Source organism: Tamandua tetradactyla, chromosome 10 (assembly GCF_023851605.1).
Source record: "Tamandua tetradactyla isolate mTamTet1 chromosome 10, mTamTet1.pri, whole genome shotgun sequence".
Classification (NCBI taxonomy): Eukaryota; Metazoa; Chordata; class Mammalia; order Pilosa; family Myrmecophagidae; genus Tamandua; species Tamandua tetradactyla.
This window is the reverse complement of record NC_135336.1, coordinates 106,594,484-106,621,600: the sequence shown is the minus strand read 5'-3', so window position 1 is coordinate 106,621,600 and position 27,117 is coordinate 106,594,484. Positions and strand designations below refer to the sequence as shown.

At 56.9% G+C, this 27,117-nt stretch overlaps 1 protein-coding gene across 9 annotated transcripts in view; it reads right to left on the bottom strand.

Annotated features, from left to right (window-relative positions):
• Positions 1-27,117, bottom strand: part of TRPM2 (transient receptor potential cation channel subfamily M member 2) — a 60,538-nt gene that overhangs the window by 5,536 nt on the left and 27,885 nt on the right. For 8 of the 9 annotated variants that reach the window (XM_077119147.1, XM_077119144.1, XM_077119148.1 and 5 more), the window contains 16 exons: positions 26,774-26,903; positions 26,479-26,624; positions 25,666-25,778; positions 23,826-24,039; positions 22,196-22,317; positions 21,728-21,860; positions 21,325-21,496; positions 16,419-16,602; positions 13,038-13,219; positions 12,627-12,759; positions 8,658-8,724; positions 7,141-7,228; positions 6,411-6,568; positions 5,485-5,561; positions 5,197-5,298; positions 1,307-1,393 (listed from right to left, as the gene is read on the bottom strand). In XM_077119147.1, the coding sequence (XP_076975262.1) occupies positions 1,307-1,393; positions 5,197-5,298; positions 5,485-5,561; positions 6,411-6,568; positions 7,141-7,228; positions 8,658-8,724; positions 12,627-12,759; positions 13,038-13,219; positions 16,419-16,602; positions 21,325-21,496; positions 21,728-21,860; positions 22,196-22,317; positions 23,826-24,039; positions 25,666-25,778; positions 26,479-26,624; positions 26,774-26,903 (2,108 nt within the window). Of the gene's footprint in view, positions 1-1,306; positions 1,394-5,196; positions 5,299-5,484; positions 5,562-6,410; positions 6,569-7,140; positions 7,229-8,657; positions 8,725-10,781; positions 11,978-12,626; positions 12,760-13,037; positions 13,220-16,418; positions 16,603-21,324; positions 21,497-21,727; positions 21,861-22,195; positions 22,318-23,825; positions 24,040-25,665; positions 25,779-26,478; positions 26,625-26,773; positions 26,904-27,117 lie in introns of those variants that run through there. The other variant, XM_077119152.1, reaches the window with a different exon arrangement.

The following is a 27,117-nucleotide window of genomic DNA, read 5'->3' as shown; positions in this document are numbered from 1 at the left end:
AGCTCCTCAGCTGTGCCCAGAACGGAGAGCTGGCCTGACCCTGCGGGGCAGCAGCCGGTGTGCGGGGGTCAGTAGGGAGGAGGCGAGATGGGTTAAAGTGGAAGCTTATTGACGTGTGTGCGTGTGTGGGTACGTGTATACGTGTGGATGTCTGTGTGTGTGCATTAGAGTAATGCACGTGTGTGCATGTGGACGTGTGCGTGTGTGGGTACGTGTATACGTGTGGATGTCTGTGTGTGTGCATTAGAGTAATGCACGTGTGTGCATGTGCATGTGTAGGGGTGTACATGTAGGGGCAGATGGGGTGCATATGTGTGGGGGGTGTGCAGGTGGATGCGGTGCATGTGTGAGTGTGTGTACACGTGTGAATGTGTGCATGTGTGAATGTGTGCATGTAGGGTGCATGTGTGTGGATGTGTGTGCATAGATGGGGTGAGTGCATGTGCATGGATGAATGTGCAAGTGTGTGGGGACTGTACATGTGGAGGCAGGGGCGTGTGTGGATATGTGTACATGTGTAAATGTGTGATTGCATGCAGAGGGTTGTGCATGTGTAGATGTGTGCATGTGCGGGAATGTGCATACATATAGATGTGTGTGTGTGTGTATGCACACCGTGTGGCTGTGTACATGCATACGTATATGTGTGCACACGTTCATGTGTGCATGTGGTGGGTATATCCTGAAGGGTCAATTCCCGAATGCGAGCCCCCCTAGGCTGTGGGTCACCCACGTCCCACCTCCCCAGTAGTTCCTCTCTGTGGCTGCTGTCTTTTCTGTAACCTTCTGTCCCAAATACCTGCCCAGGCCGTATTTGGGAGCTCAGTGCCACCACTGTGGACTCATGTCCAGCCATCCTGTAGTCATGGAAACGAAGCAGCTGGGTCAGGGGGCATGTGCTTCTTTGAGGCTTTTAATCAAAAGAAAAAATTCTCCAAAAGCTGGAACCCCTCTATAGCCCTACCCGTGGCTTACGGGAGTGGAAAGGACGGAGCCTAATCACGCTCCCACTCAGTCCCTGGCATGGCCTCCTGCTGTCCTCCTAGCGATATGTTCTGACACGGGGTCCCACGGAAATGTGGCCAGCCTCTGGGGTGTAGGGGTGCGGGGCTGGGCACAGGGGTATGTGGCCTTGCTGGTCCCTGCTCGGGTCCCTCGACGCTCACCCACTGACCTGCCCTGCACCCGCCAACAGCACAGCCTCTGTCTCCCGGCTCTCAGGGCATACGAGGGGCGGCCCACAGCTTCCCCAGATAGGGTGAGTGACTGAGGTCCCCTGCCCTCCCCGGCCAGCCCAGGGACTCACCGGGTGATGAGGGCGTGCAGGGCATGGTTGGGTCCGAAGAAGCAGAGGCTCCCGCGCCCCCTCAGCCCCGTGCGGCCCCTGGGGTTCCTGGGCAGAGAGGGACGGCTCAGGGCAGGGCAGACGGTAGGGGACAGGGGCCGGGGCAGGGCTGGGGTCCTCGGGGACCGAGGTCCAGGTGGGGGCCCTGGCCAGGAGCCCCGACAAACTCTGGCCCCAACACAGCCTGGCCGCGATCCCGCATCCCCTGTAGGGGGCCAACCCACCATCCATCTCAGCTCCTGGGTCTCCCAGGTCTTGGCTTACACCAGGGTGCTGGGAAGGGCTCTCCTTGGGGGCAGGAGTCCAGCACCCAGGCCCCTCCCCCCGAGCGTGTGACTGGCCAGTCTGCCCATGTCCGGGCATCCTCGCGAGCTGCCTCCTTCTGGCGGCCGGGCCAGCCTGAGCGTGGGGGCGTCAGAGGCTTCTGGAGATCGGATCACGTGGGTGTGAGCCATAAAGGACCGAGAAGCTGCTGTTAGTGAAGGCCAAACTGAACGGGGGGCGGGGAGCTTGAGCCCATAGGGCTGTGGTCCTTTATAAGCAAAGGACACTGACACGGAGACGAAGCCACGGGAGCAGCCAGAGCAGGAAGCCACGGACCCGAAAGAAGGGAGGACGCCGCCGTGGGCACTGCCGTGACACAGATGTACCGAGGAGCCCCAAAGGTTCCCGCCAGCCAGAGACAGCAGCCGTGCGAACAAACAAGCCTTCTGGCCTCTGGGCCGGGAGTTACCCCCGCTGCGTCCCGGGGAGATGGGGGTCGGGGGAGCTAGGGGGAGCAGTAAGGACGTGCTCCACACGTGGGGACAGACGTGGGGCCTGGACCCCGGTGGGCAGTGGGTCACAACTGACCTTCAAGGTCTGATTTATGCAGATCACACGCTGACATAAATGAAATCCAATTAGAAAGCAGCAAAAAAACCCAGAGGGTACATTTTAAAATAATGTAAAGGCTAAAAAGAAGATGATGCTGAAATTTATAAAGTGAAAACTGAAAGCCCTTACACATCAACTCTAAAGGAATGCGGCTGTCGGGTCTTAGACATGAGATTATAGCCTCAATGCACTTACTAGATAATAAGTTAGCTTAATCAAATTAAGAGCATTCAAATCAAGAACAACTCAAAGAAGAGAGAGAGAGAAAGAAATAAAGAAAAGGAAAGAAGGAAAGCAACAAGCACACACAAAAACATAGAAAAAAGTAAGATAATCAACAAAGCCAAAAGCCAGTTCTTTGAAAAGGTAACAGAACTAAGCTTTGGCAAGAATAATCAAGGAAAACAAAAGAGAAGACACATAATGGATATCAATGCTCAAAGGAGAAATAATGTCTACCTATTTATATTAGAGATTTTTTAAAAATCATAAGGGGATACTATGAACACTTAACAACCTAATGCATCTGAAAAGCTAGATGAAATGGATAACGTTCTAGGAAAATTATAATTACCAAAAGGAACCTAAGAAGAAATAGAAAATATGGTTCCAAAAACCAGTAGGAAAACTAAGCAGCTAAAAATCCACCTTCTGAAAAAGGTGTTCAACCTGTTTTACAGGTGAGTTTTACATTTAAGGTACAGATCATCTCCTTCATTCAAACAGTTGCAAAGGAGAGAAAAAGGGAAACCTACCTAGCTCATTTCATGAGATTGGTATGACCTTGTACCAAAACCAGAGAAAAGCAGTGTAAGTAAATATAAGTTATAGGCAAGTTCATTTTTGAACACAGACACAAAAATCCAGAATAAAATCTTAGTAAACTGATTCCAACAGCATAGTAAATGTAACCAGAGAGGGTTTTCTCCTGGGAATGCAAGGATGATTTAACATTAGAGAGTCTATAAATATAATTCATGCATTACTAGGGTAAAAGGAAACCCTATTGCAAAATTATCAAAACTGATAGCAGAAAAGCAACTGGCAACATTTGACAAATGTTCAAGATCTCAGGAAACCAGGAATAAAAGCAAATATTCCTAATCTGATAAAAGGTATTTACACATAAAAAAACTTCATCAACTAGCACACTTAATGGTGAAACAGTGAAAACATTCTCTTAAGTCAGAAACAAGAGAAGGAGACATGCCAATACCAGCAATGTTCAACATTATACTGAAGATTTTACCCAATACAACAAGGGAAGAGAAAGAAACGGGATATAATGATTATGAGGAGAAAGACAAAATGCTGTTTGTATCACATAGAAAATCCAAGAAAATCTACAAATTGATATAATAAAAAAGTTTAGCAAAATTGCTGGATACAAAGTCAGCATACACATGAGAAACATTCCTATATTCCTATAAAACCAATTAAATATATATATAATAGAAAAATATATCAGCCATAATAATAACAAAAATTATAAAGACCCAAGGGTGAATTTTTTAAAGCGTAAGACCTTCATGAAGTAAATTAAAAAGCTTTAGATAAAGAGAAAGAGGAGACCCAAATAATTGGTGATGAATATAACCCTAGAAGATTCATTACCGTGTAAATGTCAGTTTTCCACATATTTTTTAACTCACTGAAATTCCTATCAAGATCCCAACAGGACTGATCACAGAACTAGACAAGGTGGCTTTTAACGTGACAGAAAAAGTAAAGGCTCAGAACAAGCAGGGCAGACGTGAAGACATGCCCGAACCGGAACGAGAACTGACTGTTGGGCTGAAGCAGTGGCAGCGCGGTCACACCGTGCGCAGATGAGCGGATGGAACTGAGAATACAGAGACAGACGCAAGCCTCGAGGGGGCGCCAGGACTCGGAGGGGAAATGGTATTGGCAGTTCACTTTCCACGTGGAAACATAAAATTATATCCTCTTCACAGCTTACACATCCGAGCTCCGGAGGTATTACAGACCTGACTGTAAAGTCTAATTTAAAAATTTTTAGAAGGAAGTAGGAAGAGATGCCTTTATGAGTTCATGGAAAGAAAATAAACCTAAGAAAACATAATAAAAATAGGATGCATAAACGATATAAAAATGCTGACTACATAATTTTCTTTTACTATACTAAGATCCAAGGGGTCACGGAATCTTTGGTGCCCCTCTTGCAGGTGCCCGTGCCCATGCCTGCCTGTCTTCCCCCTGGCATCAGTTCGGGCAGGTGCTCCTGCCCGGCCACCTCCTGCCCGGCCACCTCCTGCCTGGCCACCTCCTGCCCGGCCAGGTCCTGCTCTGGTCTCTACCACATGCCGTCCTTGTCACTCTTCACACAACACCAGATTCACCTTCCTTGGTGACACGCCACCCCGCCCCGCTGGGCTTCCAGTCCGACGGCCGAGCTGGTCCTCTGGCTTCTTCCCTGCCCACCACCGCCCAGCTCCCCTTTCAGTATCCCTCGCCCACCAGGTCCCACGGCCACCCTCGCAATCCTGAGGCCTCTCCTGCCAGCCGCCCGCACGGCCTCCAGCTCCCTGGATCTCCTGGGACAGACGTGCCCGAGCCCCCGACCTCTGTGCTTGACTCTCCACCTGGAAGTTGTCCATCAGTAGGGCCTCCTCTCTGCACCACTTACCGCTGTCACCATCCCAAACCCAGCGAGGTCAGGGGGCACATCACCCCACCTTACTGCCGAGGGGGTCAGAGCCCACAAGGCTTAAACCAAGACCCAGGGGCAGCGGGGCTCCTGCCCCCCCCCGGAACGGCCCCTGCCCCCCAGTCCGCCGCGTCGCCCTGTGGGAGACCCTGCAGGATGGCTGAGAGCGGATGCTAATGGGGCCCATCGAGTCCACATCTTCTTTCTCTTTTCACCCAGAAATGTGGGTAGCTGGCCGAGACGGGAGCCCTGAGCCCAGGAACACAGGCCGCGGGGGGCCGAGCAAAGGCCGCGGGGGGGCACTCACAGGGGGAGCCCGGCTCGGACCACGTAGGGGCCGTGGTGGCTGCGCCGGTTCACCAGGCCGTCGGCGGCGTTGAAGCTGATCCCGGACAGAGACTCTGGGTTGCTGGGGAGCGACAGAGAGGACACGTCCCAACGCGGACCCAGAGGGCAGGGGCATGCCGGCCGCACGGCCAGCCCCACCCTGTCAGCCGCCCCATGGTGGCCTCCATTCCGTGACCCCCACCCACGGCGCTGCCCTGGGGCCTGGCGAAGGCAGGGGACGGGGCCACGGATTCGGGGTCACACTCACAGTCCCGCGGGGTCGGTGATGGACGCGTCCTTCCGCTCGGCCGTGTAGAAGGGCGGGTCGTAGATTGGGAACTCCGTCTGTGCAGAGGCAGGGGCTGCTTCTCAGGGCTTCACCCCACCCCAGGCAGGCCCGGCACCCCGAAGGACGGGGTGGCTCCTTCTCCAAGCGCCCCTGCCAAGGCTGGGCTCCCCACATGGGCTCTTCAGACCCCAAAAGGGCCCAGGGAGCCGTGGACCAGGGCAGACCCAAGCCAGCACCGCCGCAGGGACATGCCATTCCGCACGGCGCTGTGTGGAGGGTGTGGAGACCAGGACTGGTGGTCTGGAGGGTGTGCTGGGGGGGTATCCGACCTTAGGGGCACACTTAGGGAGAAGGACCCAGGAAGCAGCAGCCAGAGACAGCAGCCCGGCATGCTCCGGAAAGGCCGAGAGGAAGTGCATCCCTTGTCCTGCCATGTCCCCCCGGCCCACAGGAAGGGGCCATGAGCAGTGCAGTGGACACGGCACCAGGATGCGTGGCAGCTGGAGGCCATGGGGCAGATGACAGAGGTGGGGTCCCAGCTCTCAGGAACACCCTGCATGTGCCGGTCAGAGCACCCCTCTGGGCCCATCACCCCTACTGCATGGCCATGCGGGACTCGACCTCTGCTGGCCTCAGTTTCCCCATCTGTCCAGCTGTGGATGGTGTGAGGACAGACGTCATTGCAATGAGGACACCATGGGCGGAGCCAGGGTTGGCATCGCCCTCATTAGACCAGCACCAGCACCAGGGCACCTGGGAGCACCTGGAGGCACTTAGGAGCACTAGGGAGCACCTGGGGACACTGGGAACACCTGCAGTACCTGGGAGCACCTAGAGCACCTGGAACATCATGGGGCACAGGGGGCACTGGGGGAGGCACACCAGCTGGCGGGAAGGGCACTTACCTCCCAGGGGACCTTCTCGTTGGGCACAGGGAAGCGTGTGACGGGCGTGTCGAGGTAGAGCAGGTGCCGGGCGTTCACGTGGAGGGCGGCGTCCGCATCCCCCTCCTTCCGCCTGCAGCCCTGCTCCTGGCCGGGCTCTTGTGGAGCCGCTCTGGATGCTGGGGAGGCCCCACGCGGCCGGGTCATCTCTGGGCCTCTGCCTGTGGCTCCGGCTGCCCGCCCCCATGACCTCTGCGGCCCCTGCACCCCGGGCCCCCCTGCACCCCGCGGCCTCCCTTCACTGTGGCCAGGAGGGCACCGGGCAGCCAAGGCCCCTGCACACGGTCCCCAGCTCATAGCGCCTCCATTGTGACAGCTCCAACACTAAACAGAGCCTGTCTGGGGGTCCCTGTGCTCCTTGGAGCCAGCATCCCCTGAGGGGGCCACTCGGGTCCCTTCCGGGGCCAGCTGCGCACTTGGCAAAACAGCCTTCCCATGAGCCTGAGGCCTGGCGCTGGCCATCCCTGCAGCACAGGAGGGCAGGGGGCAGCGGCTGGACAGAGCCCCCTCCTTGGAATGGGTAACCTGGGCCCATCTGTGGTCTGGGGGTCAGGCTAAACCCCCCAACAGGGCTGGCCCTATGAAGCAGTGCCGCCTCCCTCTGGTGCCCACTGCACGGAGTCAGCCAGAGCAGACCCCAGACCCCAGAGGTTGCCGCGGTTGGGACCAGCTGCCCAGGCCACCCACTCACCCAGAGCCGGGAGGTTCGCCTCCACGCCGAAGCCGCCGTCCCGCAGCGCCTGCACAACCCAGCGCAAGGCGTCCGCCATCCGGGCCACCTGGGGAGAGGGTCCCCAGCAAGAGGTGGGTAACGCCCCCCGCTCCACCCCAGCACGCCCGCCCCCACTGCCCCCAGCACGTGGCTGCACACGGCCCCAGGCCGTGCCCAGAATGGGGGAGGGAGGGGTCTGCCTCTGGCCCCCATTGCGTCTGGGGTGGGTGCACTTGCTGACAGATGTAAGTTCCTGCAGATGGACAAGCCAGAGGCACTTCAGCCAGCTCAGAGCCCTGGACCACGGGCAGAGGGCAGGGGCTCAGTGAAGGGGTCACATGCACGTGCCCCTCAAGGAAAGGCCTTCCCTGGGGGCTGCACCCTTCAGCTAAGGGGGTGTCAGGAAGATGACTCCCAGCAGCCGCTGTGGCCTATTTCAGGGGGCAGTGGCAGAGGCCCATGAGGAGAGGGCAGGCCGGGTGGACCGGCAAGGGCCGGCAGAGAGTGGATGCCCACCAGCCAGGACCCAGGGCCCAGCAACCCCCTCGGGCCCAGCCAGGACAGGGAAGCGGCAGCATCACCCTGAGTGGGGGGTACCCAGGGAACCAAACCCGGCAGCTGAGGAGTGCTGGCCGCCTGGGGCCAGCTGTGGGCAGCAGTGGTCCCTGCCGGGAAGCACCGGCCCTGGGGCTGGAGGGTGACCCGCTGCAGGGCAGGGGCAGGGCAGGCGGGCTGTGGGGTGAGTGGATGGGGGGTGAGGGCGTGTGAGAAGGAGATGGAGAAAAGAGGAGGGTGGAGGTGGGGGGAGGGGAGGGAGGAGCAGGCGAAGGGATAGGGGAAGGGATGGGGGGACAAGGTGATCGGGGCCAGAGGATGGGGACGGGGAGCAGAGTGGGGGTGGGGGGGGCGCGTTCCCAGGGGAAGCCCAACCAGGCAAGCGCAGGCAGCAGCCCCCTCCATCCCGTGCCCGCTCTTTCTAGAACCTGTTCATAGTGGCTTTCTGCCTCTCTTGTAAGAACCAACTCCCTGCAGAAGCGTGAGGCTGTGCCGTGTTCCAGCCCCCAGGTTTGTCCCCTGAGTCCGCGGGCTCCTGCACTCGCCTGGCTTCTCAGCAGAGTGGCTCACAGGAGGGAGAAAGCCGCCTTTGCCTATGTCCACAGACCCCCTTGCCCTGGTATGGCCTGGGGGCCGAGGAAGCAGCCAAGGCATCATCCTGAGCCGGGACCCTGAGCCGGTACCCTGAGCCCACCCTGAGGGCCTGCCCCACTCCCAGCCCTCCCCTGTCCTGGTTCAGGGCGCCTGGCGGGGCGGGTGGGCTCAGGCGGCAGCTGCCTGGGTCCCCCAGACCCAACTCGGTGCAGCCCAGCTAAGGAAGGGCTCAGTGGCACTTTTCTGTCCCAACATCCCCATGCCTCCTCTCTGTGTTTTCCCAGAGAACCCGCCCCCGAGGCCCCGCCGCCTCCGTGCCCCCCAGCGGAGGTGCCCCTGGAGCCCACCTGCTCCTCCAGGGAGGCCAGCCTCTGCACCTGGGCCGGGTCCAGCGGGTCCAGCACGGCGTCGACCCTGCGGGAGGCACAGCTGAGCCCACCGGGCGCCGTGGCACATAGCACCAGCTGGCAGGCAGCCCTGGGACCCAGCCGTCCGCGGTACCCTGCACTTCAGCCGTCGCCTTAATGTGCAAAGTATGCTCCAGCGCCACAAACAGCACGGCCAGGCCCTGGAAAGACCCCCAAGCAAACCCACAAGCCCTGCTCGTGTGGAACTTTCTGGCAGCTGGCCAGGCCGTCTGCTTCAGCCAGCTCAGTGGGACATCCAAGTGGGAACAGCAGTGGGTGGAGTGAAAGCAGGGGCTTTAAATCCAAAGTCACGGGCGACGGAGCACCTTCTGGGCACAGCTGGCCCGCTGCTGTCTGGAGCAGGGCTGCTGCTGCTGCTTTGGGAGCGTTCACTTTTTTTTTTTTTTGCCTTATTTTGCTACTGCGTGGGAATCTCGTCTGCTGTGTTTGTGGCTAAAATCATCATGTGGGCAAACATCTTCCCAAAACGCTCCTGCCTGAGGGGCCTCTGCGAGAACATCTCTCTAAGAAGTTGAGCAACGATCTTGGTAGCAGGGGGTGACCTGGGGGCGGCTTCAGACGGCATCCAGAGGGAGGGAAGAGGCGTTTGACAAAGGGCCTGGAAGCCCACTTTTTCCCAGAAGCATATCACTCAAAACTCCCCAAAGCTGCTGAGCAGCTCTGCCTTGACTTCTCCACCAGCCATGGAGAGGGAGGTGGGTGGGGGCCCCGCGAGGCAGGTCAGCAGGAGAGGAGGAAGTCTCTAGCTTGGCAGGCACAGCCTGTCTAAGACCCCAGCCCCCTTCCCAGGAAACATGCCCAGGCCTGCTCGGAGGGTCCACTGGGACCGTGGAGCGACGCCAAGCCTTCACATGGGCGAGGGGTGGGGTCAGCTCAGCTTGGCCTCCTTGCTGTGGGTGGGGGGCTGGGAGGTGACGCCACATCACCAAAGCCACAGAGGGCAGGCGACCAGACCACGGGCCTCCGTAGTGGCCGCGGAGGTCACCATTTTCCCCATCACCCTGGGCTTTGAGTTCTCTATCAAAACACGTGGATTTTCGTTATGAAGATGAGTGCGCATAAATCGGAACTTCTAAACCAGCGAGAGGGACATGTCAGCACACCAGCCACCGTTCCAGCTAAAGTACGCTCTCTGCTCATCCTGAAACAACCTGTATTTTAACTGAGCTTTGTCAACCTTGGGGAAATAACTAGAGGAACCCAATGGCTTCCTCTGGGGCCCTGGTTGGGGCCTGGGGTCCAGACCTGCTGTGGACGCTGGGCTACCTCACTTTCTACCCGTTCTGGGGGTCAGTTTCCTCCTTGGGAAATGGAACAAGCCGTACCTGCCTTTTAAGGGCAATGAAGGGACTGCCTTGTCTGGTGCCCAGAGAAGCCCCATATTCTAGAGTTACCAGCATCCTCACTCTCACCTCCGAGTCAGCTGATGAGGTGTCCCGACACTGACGAGGGTCCTGACATGCCGGGCCACCTTTCTGAGACTGCTCTGAGCACCCCTTCTCAGCATCCAGACCCTGGGCATGTCACTGGTCAGAATCAAGTGACACTAAACAACACCATGATCAAGTCCATTCTTTGGCCAGAGCAGGTAAGAGAAGGTCCTCAGCCCCCAGGCACTTCTTCCTTAACTTGATCATCAGAGAAGCCGGGGCTAAGCCAGGCTTAGAGACCACTGACCCCAGCGTCTGGAGCCTAGCAGCCTCCAGAATTGCCTGGGCTAATGAGAGCCTCCCAGACCCTGTTCTAGGCAGCCATAGGAAACACACTGGACGCCATCCTTGCTTATGAAGCTCACACTTAGAGGAACAGGTGGACATTAAACCAACCAACTGGCTGACGTTCCAATTGACTGATGAACCATCAACCAACTGAATTATTATCTGACCAATCAACCAGCTAACCAACCAACTGCAAGAACAACCAACTAACCATCCAACCAATTGACTGACCAGCCAAGCAGCCAACTGGCTGACTGTCCAACCAATCATCCAACCACCAACCTATTTACTGACCATCCAGCCAACAACCAACTGCTTGACTGACCAGCCAACCAGCCAACTGGCTGACTGTCCAACCAAGTAATCAATTACCAACCAATTGGCAGACCGTCCAAACAATCAACCAACCACTGACTGCCCAAGCAACGGACCAACCACCAACCTACCAGGTGACTGCCCAACCAATCAACCACGCAATCAACTGAATGACCAATCAATCGACCAGCCAATCAACTGACCAACTGATGTTAGGTGTCATGTAAGTATGAAGAATTTTTTAAAAGGCATGATATGGGAATCGAGTGGCTAGGGAGCAGGAAAGCTCCCTGATGAGGTGACTCCTGGACAAAGCAGGAGGTCAAGGCCGCATCCACTTGGGAGGCAACTGTCCCAGGCAAAGAGAACACCCACAGCTCAGCTGGGTGTCACCACGCCCAGACTCAAGCAAGCTCTGGCCCACCTGGCATGGGTGTTAGAAGAGCCTTGGCCCAGCAGCTAGCTCACCATCACCATCATCATCATCATCATCTCTAACGTGCAGCAGCCACAGTGAAACAATGACTAAACCGCCAGTGCTCACGGAGTGCAGACCACGTTTCGAGCACCATGCTGGACACTTAACCGGCACAGTGTCACCCTCATGACAGCCCTAAGCAGTGGGAAACGCAGCGTCACACTGCACAGTGACGCGAGGGAGGCATACGTCAGGACAGGGGCCGAAGGCCCACCCCCTTGGCCGCGCCAGTCTGCCCTCTCCAGCAGGACCCCAGGAATGCTCCATGCCAGGGCCCAGGAACCGCCTGTAACTAGATGCCCACAACTCCTGCCCTCACTTAATGAAGAGCCTGGGTCCAGAGGGCTGGTCCCACAGTCACGCCCAGACCGAGGGCAGGTGGAGACCTTCCCGGCCTCTGTGCCCCATGGTCAGGTGGGGAGCTGTGCCCTGCTAGTGCCCAGCTGGGCAGGGGCCGCAGGTGGAAGGAAGGAGGCGGATCTTTGTCCCCAGCACTGACCTCAGGCGTGGAGGACTGAGAGCACAGGGTAGGTACCTGTGCCTGCGTGAGACTGTCATGGACCCAGAGAAGCCAGACCTTTAATCCTCATTCATTGCCGGGTGGGAGCTTTTTGATTGTTTCCGTAGAGAAGTGACCCACCCAACCGTGGGTGGGACCTTCTGATTAGGTGGTTTCCATGGAGATGTGTCTCCACCCATTCAAGGTGGGGGGGTCCCTTACTGGAGCCCTTAAAGAGGGAACCATTTTGGGAACGTTTCAGAGCCCACACAGCAGAGACCTTGGAGATACAGAAGGAAACGTCCCCTGGGAAGCTGTTTGAAATGAGAAGCCAAAGGACCAGCAGACGCCAGCCACGTGCCTTCCCAGATTGGCCTTTTTTGAGTCAAGGTGTCTTTCTCTGGCCAGTATTTTCAACCTCTTGCAGCTGACTGAGGATGATGGTACTTAGTCTGTAAACTTGTAATTTAGTAAATTCTCTTTAAAAGAGCCCACCCATTTTTGGTATATTGTGTTCCGGCAGCTTTAGCAAACAAAAACAGCGCCGAAGGGGGCCAAAGAGCTGGGGCCGGCTGTCCTGGCCCAGCAGGGACTGCAGCAAGCTGGGACCAGGGGGCTCCCCCAGCAGGGGCCCACCCTCAGAGCAATCCAGCACTCAGCTGCCCATACCCTCTCGGCCTGAGCACCTGCCTCAGGCACCCAAGGGTCCCCGGCACACTGCTCAGGCTCCCGGCCTCCAATCCCCAGGAGGGAGCCAGTAGGCCTGGAACTGGGGGGCCCTTTGCACTCCCCTTGGCCCATAGGGGGATAGCTGGGCCCGGGCCCGGGCACAGCACTTCCCCAGCCCCAAGTGCCCGGGGCCGCCTCGCAGCACGAACCTGTCGCTGATCTCTGGGATCTTCTGGTTGGACCGCTGCTTCAGCTGGTACTGCTGGTTCTGCAGGTAATTCTCCTTCAGGAACATCTCCCAGGAGAGGAGGGCAGCCTCCTCGTTCTTCTCGAGCTTGTTTTCTGTCGGGAGGAGCAGGGGCAGAGGGGGACGGACTGGCCTCAGGCCCTGAGCCAGACAGTAGGAGACCAGCCACGGCCACCCCCGGAATGGACGGTGAGCAGTCACTGCAGGCAGGGGTGGGGGTGGGGAGTGGGGGTGCTGCTTCAGGAATAACAGCCTGACAGACTGAATTCTGAGCCTCCGTGAGTCTGCAACGAGCTGCCCTGCCGCACCCCAAACCCTGCCTGCACCCCAGGGGTGGAGGAAGCGCATGGGTGCCGGGGGAGGGGCAGCTTACTGAGCTGCCTGTGCCTCTTGGCCGGCACTTTCAGGACAAGCCTCTTGACCAGGAGCTGCAGGTGGCTGAGGATGATGAGGGGCGGCGGGGCCGGGGGCCGCCCGTGGTACTCCTCGATCAGGTCGTGACGCTGGAACTTCCAGATCTGGTCCGTGTGCTCCTGCACCTGCTGGAAGGTGTAACTGCGGGCGGCGGGGGAGACACCAGTCACGCGGGGACGGCAGACACAGTGGGTCCTTCCACTGGCAACATATAACCCGTCCCACTGCCCCGAGCATCTGTGATACTGCACAATTACAAACACAAAGTGTTACAGACCAGGGGAATCATAAATGCAGAAAAAGATCATTAGTCCAGGAGGTGTAAAACTGTGAGCTTCCTGGGAGCCAAGGGGAGAAAAGAGAAGAAGCCAACGCTTTCAGATTTTATAAACCTCATTAAGAAACAAAACAAAGCAGACTCTGGCCAGGAGAGAGACCTTCCCCAGCCTTTCCCTCTAGAAGGGGTGTATCGGTTGGATCTGATCTGAAGACAGCCAGCAGAGGGGAAGCTCAGTGTGGATGCACTGTCACCTGGCTGAGGGGCCTCATCAGGGTCAGACTGAGATGGAGAACAGGAGGTCCCACTTGCTCCCACCTGCCCCGTGCCTGCCGAGGCATTGCTGGTCTCTGTCTCAACCCCCCTAGCAGAGATTCAGCGTCTCTCAGAGAACGGAACCCATTAGGAGACAGGCAGTGGTGACCAGCACCAGCTGCTGTACGGGCATGGGACGAGCCGAACAAGGGTTGCGGGTCTGCAGGGCCCAGAGGCCAGGAAAGCAATGAGGGGCTGGAGAATGGTTCCATGTTATGGAAGCAGGTGCGCAGGGACACGGGGAGGGGTGCAGGGAGGGGCAGGCCCCACCTGCAGCCGCCTCGGGGCTGGGTGCAGGCCTGAGAACTCCCCGGGCCAGCCCAGGGTCCCCCGGAACCACAGGTCCCCAAACACCCGGCTTTTAACGTCACGGCTTCTCCTGCCTTCAGGAGTCCTTCTTATGCTGGTTCTTATGTCGGGTCCTCGGCTTCTCCTTTCCCCAGGTGTCTAAGTTTAATCCTGCAGGAGCAGCCCAGGCTACTCAGGACTGCTGGCTTCCACAGGTGACAGGTGACAGGTGACAGGCACAGGACACGACCTGCTTCCCAGGACACATCACAGGTTTTGTACTTTTTGTTCCACACAACACAACAGCAAGATTCTAAAAGCTCTGTGATAAGACCGAATCCTTTCAAAACAGCAAGGGCTCCAGGAAAATCTCAAGATTTCCAGTGAGGAAGAATAATGTGCAAATTTTCTCTTGCTGTCGTGACAAACCACCAATTCAATGGCATGAGACAAGACAAATGAATTATCTTTCGATTCTGGAGCCTGAAAAACGGGTCTCTCTGGGCTAAGGTCCAGGCGTGGCCAGTGCCGGTTCCTTCCGGAGGCCCCCGGGGAACCTGGGTCCTCGCCTCCTCCAGCTTTAGGGCTGCCAGCACCCTTCGGCTCTCAGTGGCATCCCTGCGCACTCTGCCTCGGTGGCCACGTCTTCCTGCCTGACGCTGCCATCCCCTCGCCTAAGGAGCCTGTGACGATCTGAGGCCACCCAGAGAATCAGAAGCACCCCCTGTCTCAAGGCCCCCCCATCCTCTGCCACGTCGGGTCACATGCTGGCAGGGCACAGGGACCAGCACACGGTGGCTTCAGACGGCCCAAACTCTGCTGAGCACAGATGTCCGCGAAGGAACAAAGCACACAGAATCTTCGAGGAGCAGCTGAGCAAACAGAGAGGAGGGGGGTGGAGCACACGTGTAAAAACTGTGCCGAGGACACAGAAAAGCACAACCCTGAACTGCGTGGGAAACCAGATGGGGGGCTGCTCCCCTTGGGCTGGGATTCAAGGAAATAATCCCAGAGGAAGCCACAGTTCAGAACAGGCTCCTAGGGGGGTGGTGGGGCAGCAGGGACAGGACCCAGGGGGCTCCAAGGTCAAAGGCCATGGGGGAGAGGGTACAGCCTCCAGGTCATAAGGGGTCAACTATATCTAGCGGTGTGGAGAAAGCCTGAGCAGTCAGCGGCCATAGCTCATTCCCCAGGCAAGCACTGGGCATGAGAATAAATGATGTAACATCTTGCCGTGGGCACCATCTGGCCAACAAAGAAGGCAGTGGGTATTAAAGACCCTCCCATGTGCCAGGCGTGACCTGCGCTGCTTAAGCACCACAGTGCCCTGAGGACAGAACAACTGTCAGCTCTATTTTTAAAGCAAGGAAACTGAGGCACAGAGAGGTTAGGCAATGAGCCCAAGGACACACAGGCAGTAAGCAGTAGAGCAGAGGCAAACCCTGGCAGTTAGGCCCCAAAGCCTCCCTCTCAGCGGTGTGCTGCACAGCCATTCTAACAGTCCACTGCAAGGACCCTGAGAGAAAGTGTTGAGTAGAAAGAGCAAGTGACAGAAGACACCCAGTGCCTCAGGTTGGCAGGGATGCTGCAACAAAGCCCCGCCTGGTCGCCTGTAACAGAAGATTGTATCTGCTCAGCATGCTGAAGGTTAGATGTCCAAAGTCAAGTTGCTGGTAGGTTGTGCTTTCTCCAAAGTCTGTGGCCTCTGGAGGGGGCTAGCGCTCCTTGGCACTCTTTGGGGCTCCTTGGAGCTCCTTGGCATTCCTTGGGCTCCTTGAGACTCCTTGGTGCTCCTTGAGGATCCTTGCCACTCCTTAGGGTTCCTTGGAGATTCTTGGCACTCCTTAAGGGTCCTTAACACTCCTTGAGGCTCCTTGGGGATCGCTGGGGCTTCTTGGCATGTCTTGGGGCTCCTTGGGGCTCCTTGGGGCTCCTTGGTGATCCCTGAGGATCCTTGGCATTCCTTGGGAAACTTTGAGGGTCTTTGGCATTCCTTGGGGCTCCTTGGGGATCCTCAGCATTCCTTGGGGCACCATGGGGCCCCGCTCCTCCCAGCCCCTGAGCCAGAGTCCTCTCCAAACTTATAGCTCATCAAGATTCTGGGAGCTGGGCGGGACCTGCCCCGCCCTCCCCACCTGGCCCCACACACCACTCCAGCCCCTCCTCGTCCCCCTCACCACTCCAGCCCCTCCTCGTCCCCCCCACCACCGCTCCAGCCCCTCCTCGTCCCCCCCCACCACTGCTCCAGCCCCTCCTCGTCCCCCCCACCACTGCTCCAACCCCTCCTCGTCCCCCCCTCCAGCCCCTCCTCGTCCCCCCCACCGCTCCAGCCCCTCCTCGTCCCCCCCCACCGCTCCAGCCCCTCCTCATCCCCCCCACCGCTCCAGCCACTCCTCGTCCCCCCCCTCCAGCCCCTCCTCGTCCCCCCCACCCCAGCCCTGCTGCCAACCATGGACCCACTTGAACATGGCGATGAGCAGGTTGAGCAGCAGGATGTTGGTGAAGAGCAGGTAGAGGCAGAGCAGGATGACCGTCAGCCAGTTGGGGAAGGCAGGCGTGAGCTGGGTCATGTCTGTCTCGGGGCACTTGGGCTTGTAAGGGTCTGTGCCATTGGGGCTGCACTGGTCGGGGTTGAAGTTCACTCCTGGGGTGGAGAAATGGGTGGGTGACCAGGAAAGAAGGCAGACCATACCTGGGCTGCTGGCAGTGTCTCCTGCAGAGGATGCCCACAGGCCTGGACACCTGCCCATCAGGGTGACCTCATCCCAAAGAGGGTCCCCAGAGGGACACCTGTCTGTGCCAGCAGAACCTCTGCATTCAGGGGACGTGGCTGCCATCCTTCCAACCAGGACACGTCCTGGACACCAGCCAGGGGTCAAGCATCAGAGGTACAGATTCCTACCTTGGGGGTTACTCTCCAGGGAAGAGTTTAAAATAAAAACATTAACAACTATAGCAAATAGAACTGACACAAGAAGAAAGGAACCTGCTTCTGAGGCCATATACTGATAAGCAGAATAGGTCACTACAAAACAAAATATAGTCCCACATTTGTAGAAAAACAAAATGTCTATAATAGAAGATAACATATAATTTGTGCATTAGGAAATCTCTAAGGAAATACACTGAGTGGTTAATTCTGGGAAGTGGAAGTATGGATAATATTTTTCTTCGTACTTGCTTGAATTTAGAATTTTTTTAACCATTAGCATCCACTATTGTGTAATCAAATATGTTTTTAAAGTATTACTAATTTTCTAAGATAAAAATCCACTATAATAATGACAAATGCCTATGTTTAAAAAATCTCAAATCAATAATCTAACCTCCCACCTTAGGAAACTAGAAAAAGAGGAACAAACTAAATCAAAAGCAAGCAAAAGAAAGGAAGCAATAAAAATTAGAGTGGAGATAAGTGAAATAAAGAATAGAAAAAACAACACAGAAAACCAACAAAACAAATTTGGGCTCTTTGAACAGATCAACAAAACTACAATCCTTGGGCTAGGTTACCTAAGGAAAAAAGAGAGCAGACACAAAATTGGAAATGAAAGAGGAAACATTTACTACCGATCTTACAGAAATAAAAAGGATGATAAGGAAATAATACAAACTAACAAATAGATCATTTAGATAAGTAATTTACAAATTCCTAGAAAACTACAAACCATCAAAACTGTCTTGGGAAGAAACAGAAAATCCAAATAGACCTATAACAGATTGAACTAGTAATTTTTAAATTTCACACAAAGGCCCAGACAGTTTCACTGATAAATTCCACCTAATGTTTAAAGAAGAAGTAACATCCATCCTTCACAAAGTCTTCCAAAAGAAAGAAGAGGAGATATTCCTAATTCATTCTATGAAGCCTGTGTTTCCCTAGCACCAAAACCAGATAAAGATATGATAAGAAAAAAAACTACAGACCAATATCCTTTATGAATACATATGCAAAAATGCTCAACAAAATATTAACAAACAAAATCTAGTCATGTATAAAAACGATTATATTCCAACCAAGTGAGATTCATCCCAGGAATGCAAGGATTGTTCACCATATGAAAACTAATCAATACAAGACATTATATTAACAAAATAAAGAACAAAAACTGCATGAGCATTTCAAAAGGGGCAGAAAAGCATTTCATTAAATCTCAAACCCTTTCATAATAAAAACACTCAACAAAGTAGTAACAAAAGGGAACTTCTTCAACCTGAAAAAAAGACATTTACAAAAACCTTCAGCAAACAAATAGGAAAAGACTGATGATCAGAAGACAAGGATGCCCACTTTTATCACTTCTACTCAACACTGCTCTGGAGGTTCTAGACAGAGCAATCAGGCAAAAAAAAGAAATAAAAGGCATTCAGATGTGATAGGAAGAAGTAAAACTATCTGTATTCGTAAGCAACACAATCTTGTACACAGAAAATCTTAAGAAATCCACTAAAAAAACTATTAGAACTAATAAACAAATTCAGCAGTTACAGGATCCAAATCAATAAAGAAAGTCTCTTATTTCCATACACTCACCAGTGAACAATCCAAAAATGAAATTAAGAAAATAACTCCATTTCCCTAATAGCACCAAAAATAATCAAACACTTAGAAATAAATTCAACAAAAGAAGTGCAAAACTTGTACTCATAAAACTACAAAATATTGTTCAATGCAATCCCTAACAAAATCCCAGCTGGATTCTTTGTAGAAACTGACAAATTGATCATAAAATTCAAAAGGAATTGCAAGGAACCTAGAATAGTCAAAACAATCTTCCAAAAAAGAATCAAGTAGGAGGATTCACAATTTCCGACTTGAAAACTTAGCACAAAACAATAGTCACCGAAGCATCAACACAAGGATAGGCCAACGGGATAGAACTGAAAGTCTAGAAATAAACCCAAACATCTATAGCCAACTGATTTTTGAGTAGGGTGCCAAGACCATTCAACAGAAAAATAAAAATCTCGTCAATAAATGGTGCTGGACCGACCAGCTATCCACATACAAAAGAATGAGGCTGGATGCCTGCATCCTACCAGATAGAAAAATTAACTCTAACCAGATCAAATGCTAAAAGTAAGAGCTAAAACTATAAAACTCTTTGGAGAAAAACAGGTACTAATGGTGGGGGTCCTGCTGTGGTTGCATGAATTGTGTACCTCAATAAGTATAGGTTCTTACTTTTAACCCACATTCCTGCAGGTGAGGACCCCTTGTGAGTAAGAACTCTTGGAGATGTTATTCTTAGGTAAGGGGTGGTCAACTGAAGCAGGGTAGGCCTTAACCCAGATTACTGAAGGCTTTATAAAGAGGACTGAGAAGTAAGAAGGTGGAATACAGGAGACAACATCCCTCTGTGACATGAGGCAGATATTCAAGCCAAGAAACCTCAAGAATCAAGAACTTTGGCAAGCCAACCCTGGGATACTATGGTCTTTGGGAAGGAAGCAAGCCTTGATGATATCTTGACTTTTGACTTCGAGTTTCTAAAACTGTGAGCCAATAAATTCTCTTTGTATACGTCAACCCATTGTGTGCTATCTGTCATAGCAGCCTAGCAAACTTGGGTTTGACAATGGTTTCTTAGATATGACACCAAAAGTCAAACAGTGAAAGAGATTGATAAATTCATCAATTTAAAAAAAAATGTGCTTCAAAGGACATGCATCAAGAAAGTGAAAAGACAACCCACAGAATGAGAGAAAATGTTTATAAAGCATATTGATGAAAATGCACCAGTATCCAGAACATATAAAGAACTCTTACAACTGCTCCATCAAAAGACCAGCAAACCAATAGAAAAATGGGCAAAGACTAGGAATAGGTATTTTTCCAAAGAAGATAAAAATAATGGCCAATAAGTACATGAAAAGATGCTCAAGATAATTAGTCATTAGAGTAACGCAAATCAAAACCCCATCGAATCCCCCCATTCTTTAGTGAGAACACCCTTCCTCAACATGAAAAAGTCAGAACAGGCATTCCCCAGAGATCCCTATAGACTGGGAGGATTAAAGGAGGAGGAAGCATAACAGAGAAAATGGGATTTAACAAGCAAGCGTGGCTGCTGAATCACTATATTCATATTTCTTTTAGTCTCCAGCGCTTTGGAGCAGCTAGAAGGAAAAATCTGAGATGATGGTATGGTAGCCCGTGACAAACTCTGACCTCTGTTCTGTAACTGCTTGTTGAACAGCGCTTTGAAAACTACTGATTTTTTTCTTTGCTTTCTGCATATATTATATTTTACAATTTTAAAAAAATTTTTAAAAAAAGAACATTGAGATACCACTTTATTCCCAGAATATGGCTACGATAAAAAAGATGGACGATGGCGTATACGGGCGAGAATGCAGAGAAACTGGAGCCCTCACCCACTCTGGGGAAACATGGAATGTGGAATGTGGAATGGTGCCACTGCTGTGGAAAACAGGTGAACAGTTGGCATCTCCTCAGAAGTTAAATGTAGTCACCACGTGACCCACCAACGCCTCTCCTGAGCGTCACTCCTAGTCAGAAGTGATACCTACTATTATCAAGATGGCAGCACTCTTGCCCATACAAAAACCGTTAAATAAATGTTCCTACCAGCCTTATTTAGAAGAGGTAAAAAGTGGAAACAACCCAAATATTCACCAAAGGCTGACCGGTCTCTCCACACAGTGACCTAGTGAGTGGGGATAACCAGTGAAGCACCGACACATGCTGCGACCCGGGGGGCCCTGGAAAGGTCACGCTAAGGGACAGGGGCCAGCCACGGAGGGGCTCACATCACATGGCCCCATTGATAAGAAATGTGCAGAAAAGGCAACTCTACGGAAGCAGAGAGTAGATGGGAGGTTGTCGAGGGGTGGGGGTGGGGGGCAGGGAGTGACGAGTGAAGGGCGCCTTCTGGGGTGATGAAAATGCTCTAAAATGAGATTCTACAAATACACGAAAAACCACTGATCAGTACCCTTTATCCAGGCGAACTTCATGGTATGTGAACTATGTCTCAATAAAGCTGTTTTGTAAAACCTCAGGGTATAAAATTGTCCCCCGCCGCCCCGTCTTCACCGCAGAGAAGAAGGAAGCAATGTCTGGCTGGGCAGGAGGCGGGGTGAGGGGGAATTTCATGGGGGAGGAGCCGTCAGCAGCAGCCTGGGGGCCGGCTCAGGAGCACCTCAGGCCTGCCTCCCGCCACCCCCCACCTCGTGGAGCCCGCAGCCCCCTCCCCAGGCCCCCCGTGAGGCAGGGGCAGGTGGCCCGGATGCCGCGCCCGGCTCAGCCTGCCCCCGGCCCCGTCTCCGCCACCCGCCTCCGGGAACCCTCTCAAGTGCACCCCAGCAGCAGCCCGCCCTGGCCAGGGGCCCCAGGCCCTACCGTCGATGTAGGCCGGGAGCTGCCCGAAGAGGGCGAGGTAGGAGTGGTAGAGCACCCCGCGGAAGACCCAGTCGGGCCGGCTCTCGTTGTGGATGAGGATGGCCTGCTCGGCCACCCCAAACGACACCACCCACACGACCAGCAGGAAGAGGAAGAAGAAGACGTCCTTCATCTGCAAGACAGGACGTGCCGGGGCAGCCCACCTCACTGCCAGGGGGTCAGGCACAGCCGGGCCCCGCCGGGGGAGCCGCAGGAGTTGCACTGGAGACGGGGAGGGGTTGAGGGGATGCGAAAGCACAGGCAAGGAGGGCTTCCCGGAGGAGGCAGTGTGCACAGCAGGCCCGGGGCCCATGAGCCCGCCGCTCCCGGAGCCCAGCTCGGGCCGCAGGCCCCTTGCACTCACCATCCGCTTCACGATGATGATCTTGGGCCCCAATGTCTTGCTGACGGTGAAAATGTGCATCAGCCGCAGACAGAACATGATGAAGCCCAGGGACAGGATGACGCGGCCGGGGTACAGCGTCGCAGGCAGCAGCCTGGAGGCCGGGGCGGCCGTGAAGACGCGGGCTCAGCACCACCTGTCCAGGCCTGGCCGCCGGGCTCACCTCCCCAGCCCTCCCTGGTCCCAAAGGCAAGGGGCCCTGTTGGACCCTGGACCCCAGCGTGACAAAAACTCGGGGTGACATCTAAGGGCAGACCGGGTCTCGACACCCCAGCCCTCCCAGAACCCCCGGGGAGCGCCGGCTCTTCTTTGGAAAGATCCAGAAGCCGAGTAGGCAGGGCAGCCAGGCCAGCGGATGTCCGGGGGGACAGGCCTGGTGCCGTGGGCACACGCGGCCGGGGCAGGCAGCGGCAGCCCTGGGCTCCTCACCTGCAGGTCAGCCCTGCTAAGAAAAGCAGGATGGCGCCCACGTCCAGCTTGTTCCAGAAGTCGCTGAAGTACAAGGCGACCACCTTCCGCAGCCCACAGCCGTGGGGGTCACAGAAGAGCAGCTGGGGACATGGGCGGCTTTACTGCTGCCACCAGGGCTGGCGTGTGGACACCTCAGTGGGCAGGGCCAGGGGTCCCCAGGCAGGGACCTGAGTCCGCAACCCGTCGCTAAGCTGGCATGTGGCGGTAAAGACCCCCGGCCCCCAGTCCCTACCAGCCTTCCCACAAGGACCCCAGAGACCGTCCACAAGAGGGGACCGTGGGAACCCCTGTTTGGCCTTCCAGGTGGGAGAGCCCATGTCCTACCCTGGAACCAGACCCCAGCCCGGCAGCGGGGCGGGTGCGGGGGCAGGCACCCCGAGAGGTGGCTCCCTCTTTGCCCTGGAGCCGCCACGGGGCTGGGGCTCAGTGGCGTGGGGTCTTCCCAGCAGGAAACAGGCCTGGGCGGGGAGGAGACAGCTGCCCAGAGCCATGGCCCCCTCCCAGCCCTGGCCTGCCACCTTCTGCCCAGCGCCTCCTTGGGCACCCCCAGGCCGTGGGAGCTGCTTTCAGCTCTGGGGAGTCCCCACCAGGCCATCTCCCATGGCAGGCCTCCTCCCCACCCAGCCGCAAGGGGGTCAACTATGTGTGTGTTTGTCGGCTGCCACTAGCTGCTAGCACGGGGCAGGGGGCACATGGGGACACCCGCTCCCCGGAGGAGGAAAGGGACACCCCCACCCAAGCCATAGGTCATGTAAGTGCCTAGGGGGTACATGAGCTGAGGGGTCAAAAGAAGCCCAGGAGGCAGCGTGCGCCCTCTGGGGAGGGGGCGGGGGGGCGCTGGTGGCAGAGAGACCCTGCCTGCCCTGGGTCTTGCCCACCCTGCAGGCCATCTCAGGCTCCTTGAGGACAGGCACTTGGCCAGGGTTCGCTGGTGAGAAAGTGACCGAGCTGGCTGCCCCCAAGGTCAGAGTGTCCCCCAAAGCCCTGGGGCTGCCTGGTTTCTCCGGGCAGGCAGGATGGGGTGGGGCATGGGGCCGGGGGGAGTAAGGGGCTTGGTGCACTGCAGGGACCTGGCAAAGACTTGGGGAGAGGTGGGGTTTCCAGGGATTCCGGGGGGCCAGGGGACAAGAGGAGGATGGAGGACTGGGAGGTGGAATGGGGGAAGGAGTCAAAGACTGGGGAAGAAAGGCTGGGCTGGGGGCTCGGGTTGGCAGGGGTGTTCCCAACACTCAGAAGCAGGGCTGGGATTGGCGGGGCATGTCCCAAGCACTGTAGGGCAGGCCGCAGGGTTAGTGCTTGGTGGGGGCGTGTTTGAGCACTGGGGGGGGGGGGGGGGGCAGGGGGGGGGGGGGATTGGTGGGACGTGCCCAAGCACTGGGGTGGGGGGTGGAGGGGGCTTGGTGGGACGTGCCCAAGCACTCGGGGGCGGGACTTGTGGGGGCGTGTCCGAGCACTGGGGGGGGGGGCGGGGGGGATTGGTGGGGGCGTGTCCGAGCACCCTGGGGCAGGACTTGTGGGGGCGTGTCCGAGCACTCGGGGGCGGAGCTTGATGGGGCGTGTCTGAGCACTCGGGGGCGGGGCGCCGTACCTGCCGCATCTCCTCGCACACCAGCGAGAAGAGCCAGAAGTGGACGGTGCACTCGCACCAGGAGGGCGTGGGCTGGAAGTCCACGATGAGCACGTAGGCGAACAGCCAGAGGAAGACGAAGTAGGCCAGGACGTTCACGTGGAAGACCACCACGGGCGCCGTGAAGAAGGCGCGCAGGCGGCCGGGGCAGCTCACGGCCTGCAGCCTCCTCTCCCTGCGGGGCCACGGTGGGGGCGGGGCATGAGGGCCCAGGGCGCCCAGCTCCCCAAACGACAGAGGGGGGACCCTAAGACCGCACAGCACAGAGAGAGGCCCCCGGCAGATACCCCACAGGACGGAGAGGGGTCCCCAACACCCGCAGCATAGAGGGGAACCCTGATACGCCATAGGTCAGAGAGGTGCCCCTGGCACCCCAGATGATGGAAAGGGGACCTCAAGACCCCAGAGCATAGAGTGGAGTCCCCAATAGACACCCCACAGGATGGAGGGGGTCCCAACACCCTACAGCACAGCGAGGGAACCCCAGCATCCCACAGGACCTCTGCCTGACCTTGGCTATCCCAGGACCCCTCACCTGGTGTGATGGGGGGACAGCAGTGGGGAGCAGCTATGGGAAGGAGTGGGGTACAGGAGGTCCTGGATGTGGGGTGAGTTTCCCAGCACACTGCTGCCCGGCCCACAGGCCCTCGCTGCTCACCCCACACATTTCTTGGGGCTCTAGGAAAGCGTAACTTGGGGCCCCACATCTGCCTCCACCTGGGCCTTGAACTTCCCAGCTGCTAGTCTGGAGCCCGCCCACTGCCAGCCCCTGGCCCTGGAGGTGTCCTGCTGCCCCCAGCCCCACTCAGGCGTGAGGGTAAGAGGCCCCTGCAGGCTCTGGGGCCCTAGCCCACCTCACACTCAGGGGGCAGGGCCCACCCCACACCCCACTTGCACCGGCCTCTGAGGGCACCCCAGCGGCTTGGTCACCTCCCATCCTCTGTCCACAAGGGCAGCCACCCCTGCCCATGCCGCAAATACGCAGCTTAGCCAGCCGCAACGCTCACTCCCCAGCGCCCGCAGGAGCGTGAGGCTGTCCCCAGGGAGCTGAGGCTGGGAGGCGCCCGTGACCCCAGGCTCGGTCCCTCACTCTCTGGTCCTGTGCCTAAGCCTCTCTCCGAACGGGCCCTGGGAGACCTGCGCGAACCTGGGGCCCCTCTACGGGAAGGGCACAACCCACACGGGCTGACCAGGCTCAGACCCACGGGGACCCACGCTCCCGGCCCTCTGCCGCAGAGAGACGCAAGGCCAGGCCGCGGCATCCACAGGCACGGGGGAAACATGGGGTGGGGTCTGAGGGAGCTGCACAGGGGCTGGCCAAACAGAGCTGCTCATGCAGGGCCCCGTGACTCAGTTTCCCCATCTGCTCAGGAGCTGGCGTGCTAGCTCCCTACAGGCCCGCCCTGTGGAGGAGTGGGGTGGGAGTGGAGGGGTAAGGCCAAGGAGGGGGTAAGGTGGGGCGGGCAGGCAGCTGCAGCCTCCTGACGTTTGCGTAGGATGGGATGGGGCACCTGCCTTCATGCCGCAGCTCTCCCAGCCCCTCTCTGACACCTCCCCCCAGGCTTACCTGAAACACCCCCCAGCCCCTCACCAGGCACACCTAAAGCACCCCCTACAGCTGCCCCCAGGTGTACCTGAGGTGTGTCCCCAGTCCCCCCAGGTACACCTGAGACACCCCCCAGACCTCCCCAGGTGAACACGAAGCATTCCCCAGCCCCTCCGTGCACCCCCAGATACACCTGAGACACCCCCCAGCCTCCCCCAGGTGTACCTGAAGTGCCCCCACCCCCTGCAGGCACACCTGAAGGAGATGAAGCTGGTAAAGAGCAGCGGGACGGCCAGCACGCACAGGAGCACCCGCCACCACCCGCTGTCCACGCTGAGCTGGCCCCACCACACCTTGGTCAGGTAGGTCTGCGGGCAGACGGCAGGCTCAGGGCAGGCCGGCAGCTCACATGATGTCCCCCACAGTCCCGGTCCTTCCCCATCACGGAGCCACCTGGGCCCACAGCCACGTAGTGAGGACCAAAGGGACTGCTCAGGGGTGGGGGTGCCAGGCTGGGCCTAGCAGCAAGTCGCAGCAGAGAAGGATGAGGGGTGGGGGTGGCAGGGCCAGGTCTCGAACCCGAGGCTTTTGACCCTAATCCCGAGTGTCCCATCTCCAGCCTGGACCTTTAGACTCCCAGCTCAGTGGGGCCACAGAGCTGCCTTTCCAAGCTGGGGGGTGGGAGGGTGGGAGAGGGGAGCGGGGGTGGGGCAGGGACAGGGACCCCCCTCCCCCCCAACACTGCCACTCTATGACTAGGTGACAGCATGAAGCTACATCCTGGGAACACCCTGCCAGGGCCCCTGCCACACCGTGCCAGGCCCACCATGGACAGCAGAGGCCCTCAGGCGCCCAGCGCACAGCCCTGGGGTGGGAGCGCCCCGGGCCGGGGAGGGAAGTGTCTGTGCTGTGTCCAGCCAAGCCCCGCTTTGGCTTGGCTGCACTTTCCGATCTCCAAATCGGGGAGCAAAGGAACTTCAGGCCTGGAGTACGTGAGGGGCTGTCCCTGCCCCACTGAGACACCCAAAACCACAGCGGAGGCTGTGCCCCCAGGGGTCCCCCAGTCACCTGGACGCCTCCGTGGGACACGAACTTCATGTCCTTGGCCTCCAGGGCCAGCTGCAGGCAGGTGGTCTTCCCCCAGGCCTCCGACACGCGGATGAGCAGTTTCTGAGCCCTCTCTTCACCCTTCCGGTAGCACTCCGTGAAGACCCCTAGTTGGGCAGGAAGACTTGGGGGTCGCGTCACTGGGCCCCCTGGGGACGGTGCTGCCTGGACGTGGGAGGGGCCCAGTCCGCTGCCCCCAGCCTCTGCCCACCCCCAGTCCCCGTCCACAGCCCCCACTGCCCCAGCCAGCGCTCACCAATGGCCCTGAGCTCAAAGCCCTCGGCCAGCGCCAGCATCTCCTCCGAGCTGTCCGTGTCCTCCTCCTCTTTGGACAGCTCCTTCAGGATCTTGCTGCAAGCCAGGGCCGCTGCGATGCAGTCCTGGCCCTGGGGACCCGGGGAGCCTGCTGAGGACTGGGGTGCCTGCCAGGCTCAGCCAGCCTCGGGGGACCCTGGGGCAGTGGGCAGTTATGACGGCATGACCTATCGAATCACCCCACATCACTGGGCCACAGCTTCCAGGAGGCGCGGTCTCCTGTGCTGGCCAACAGGGCGGTCCTCCATATGGGTGCCCTCACCCCCCAGGGACAGGGCTGCCCAC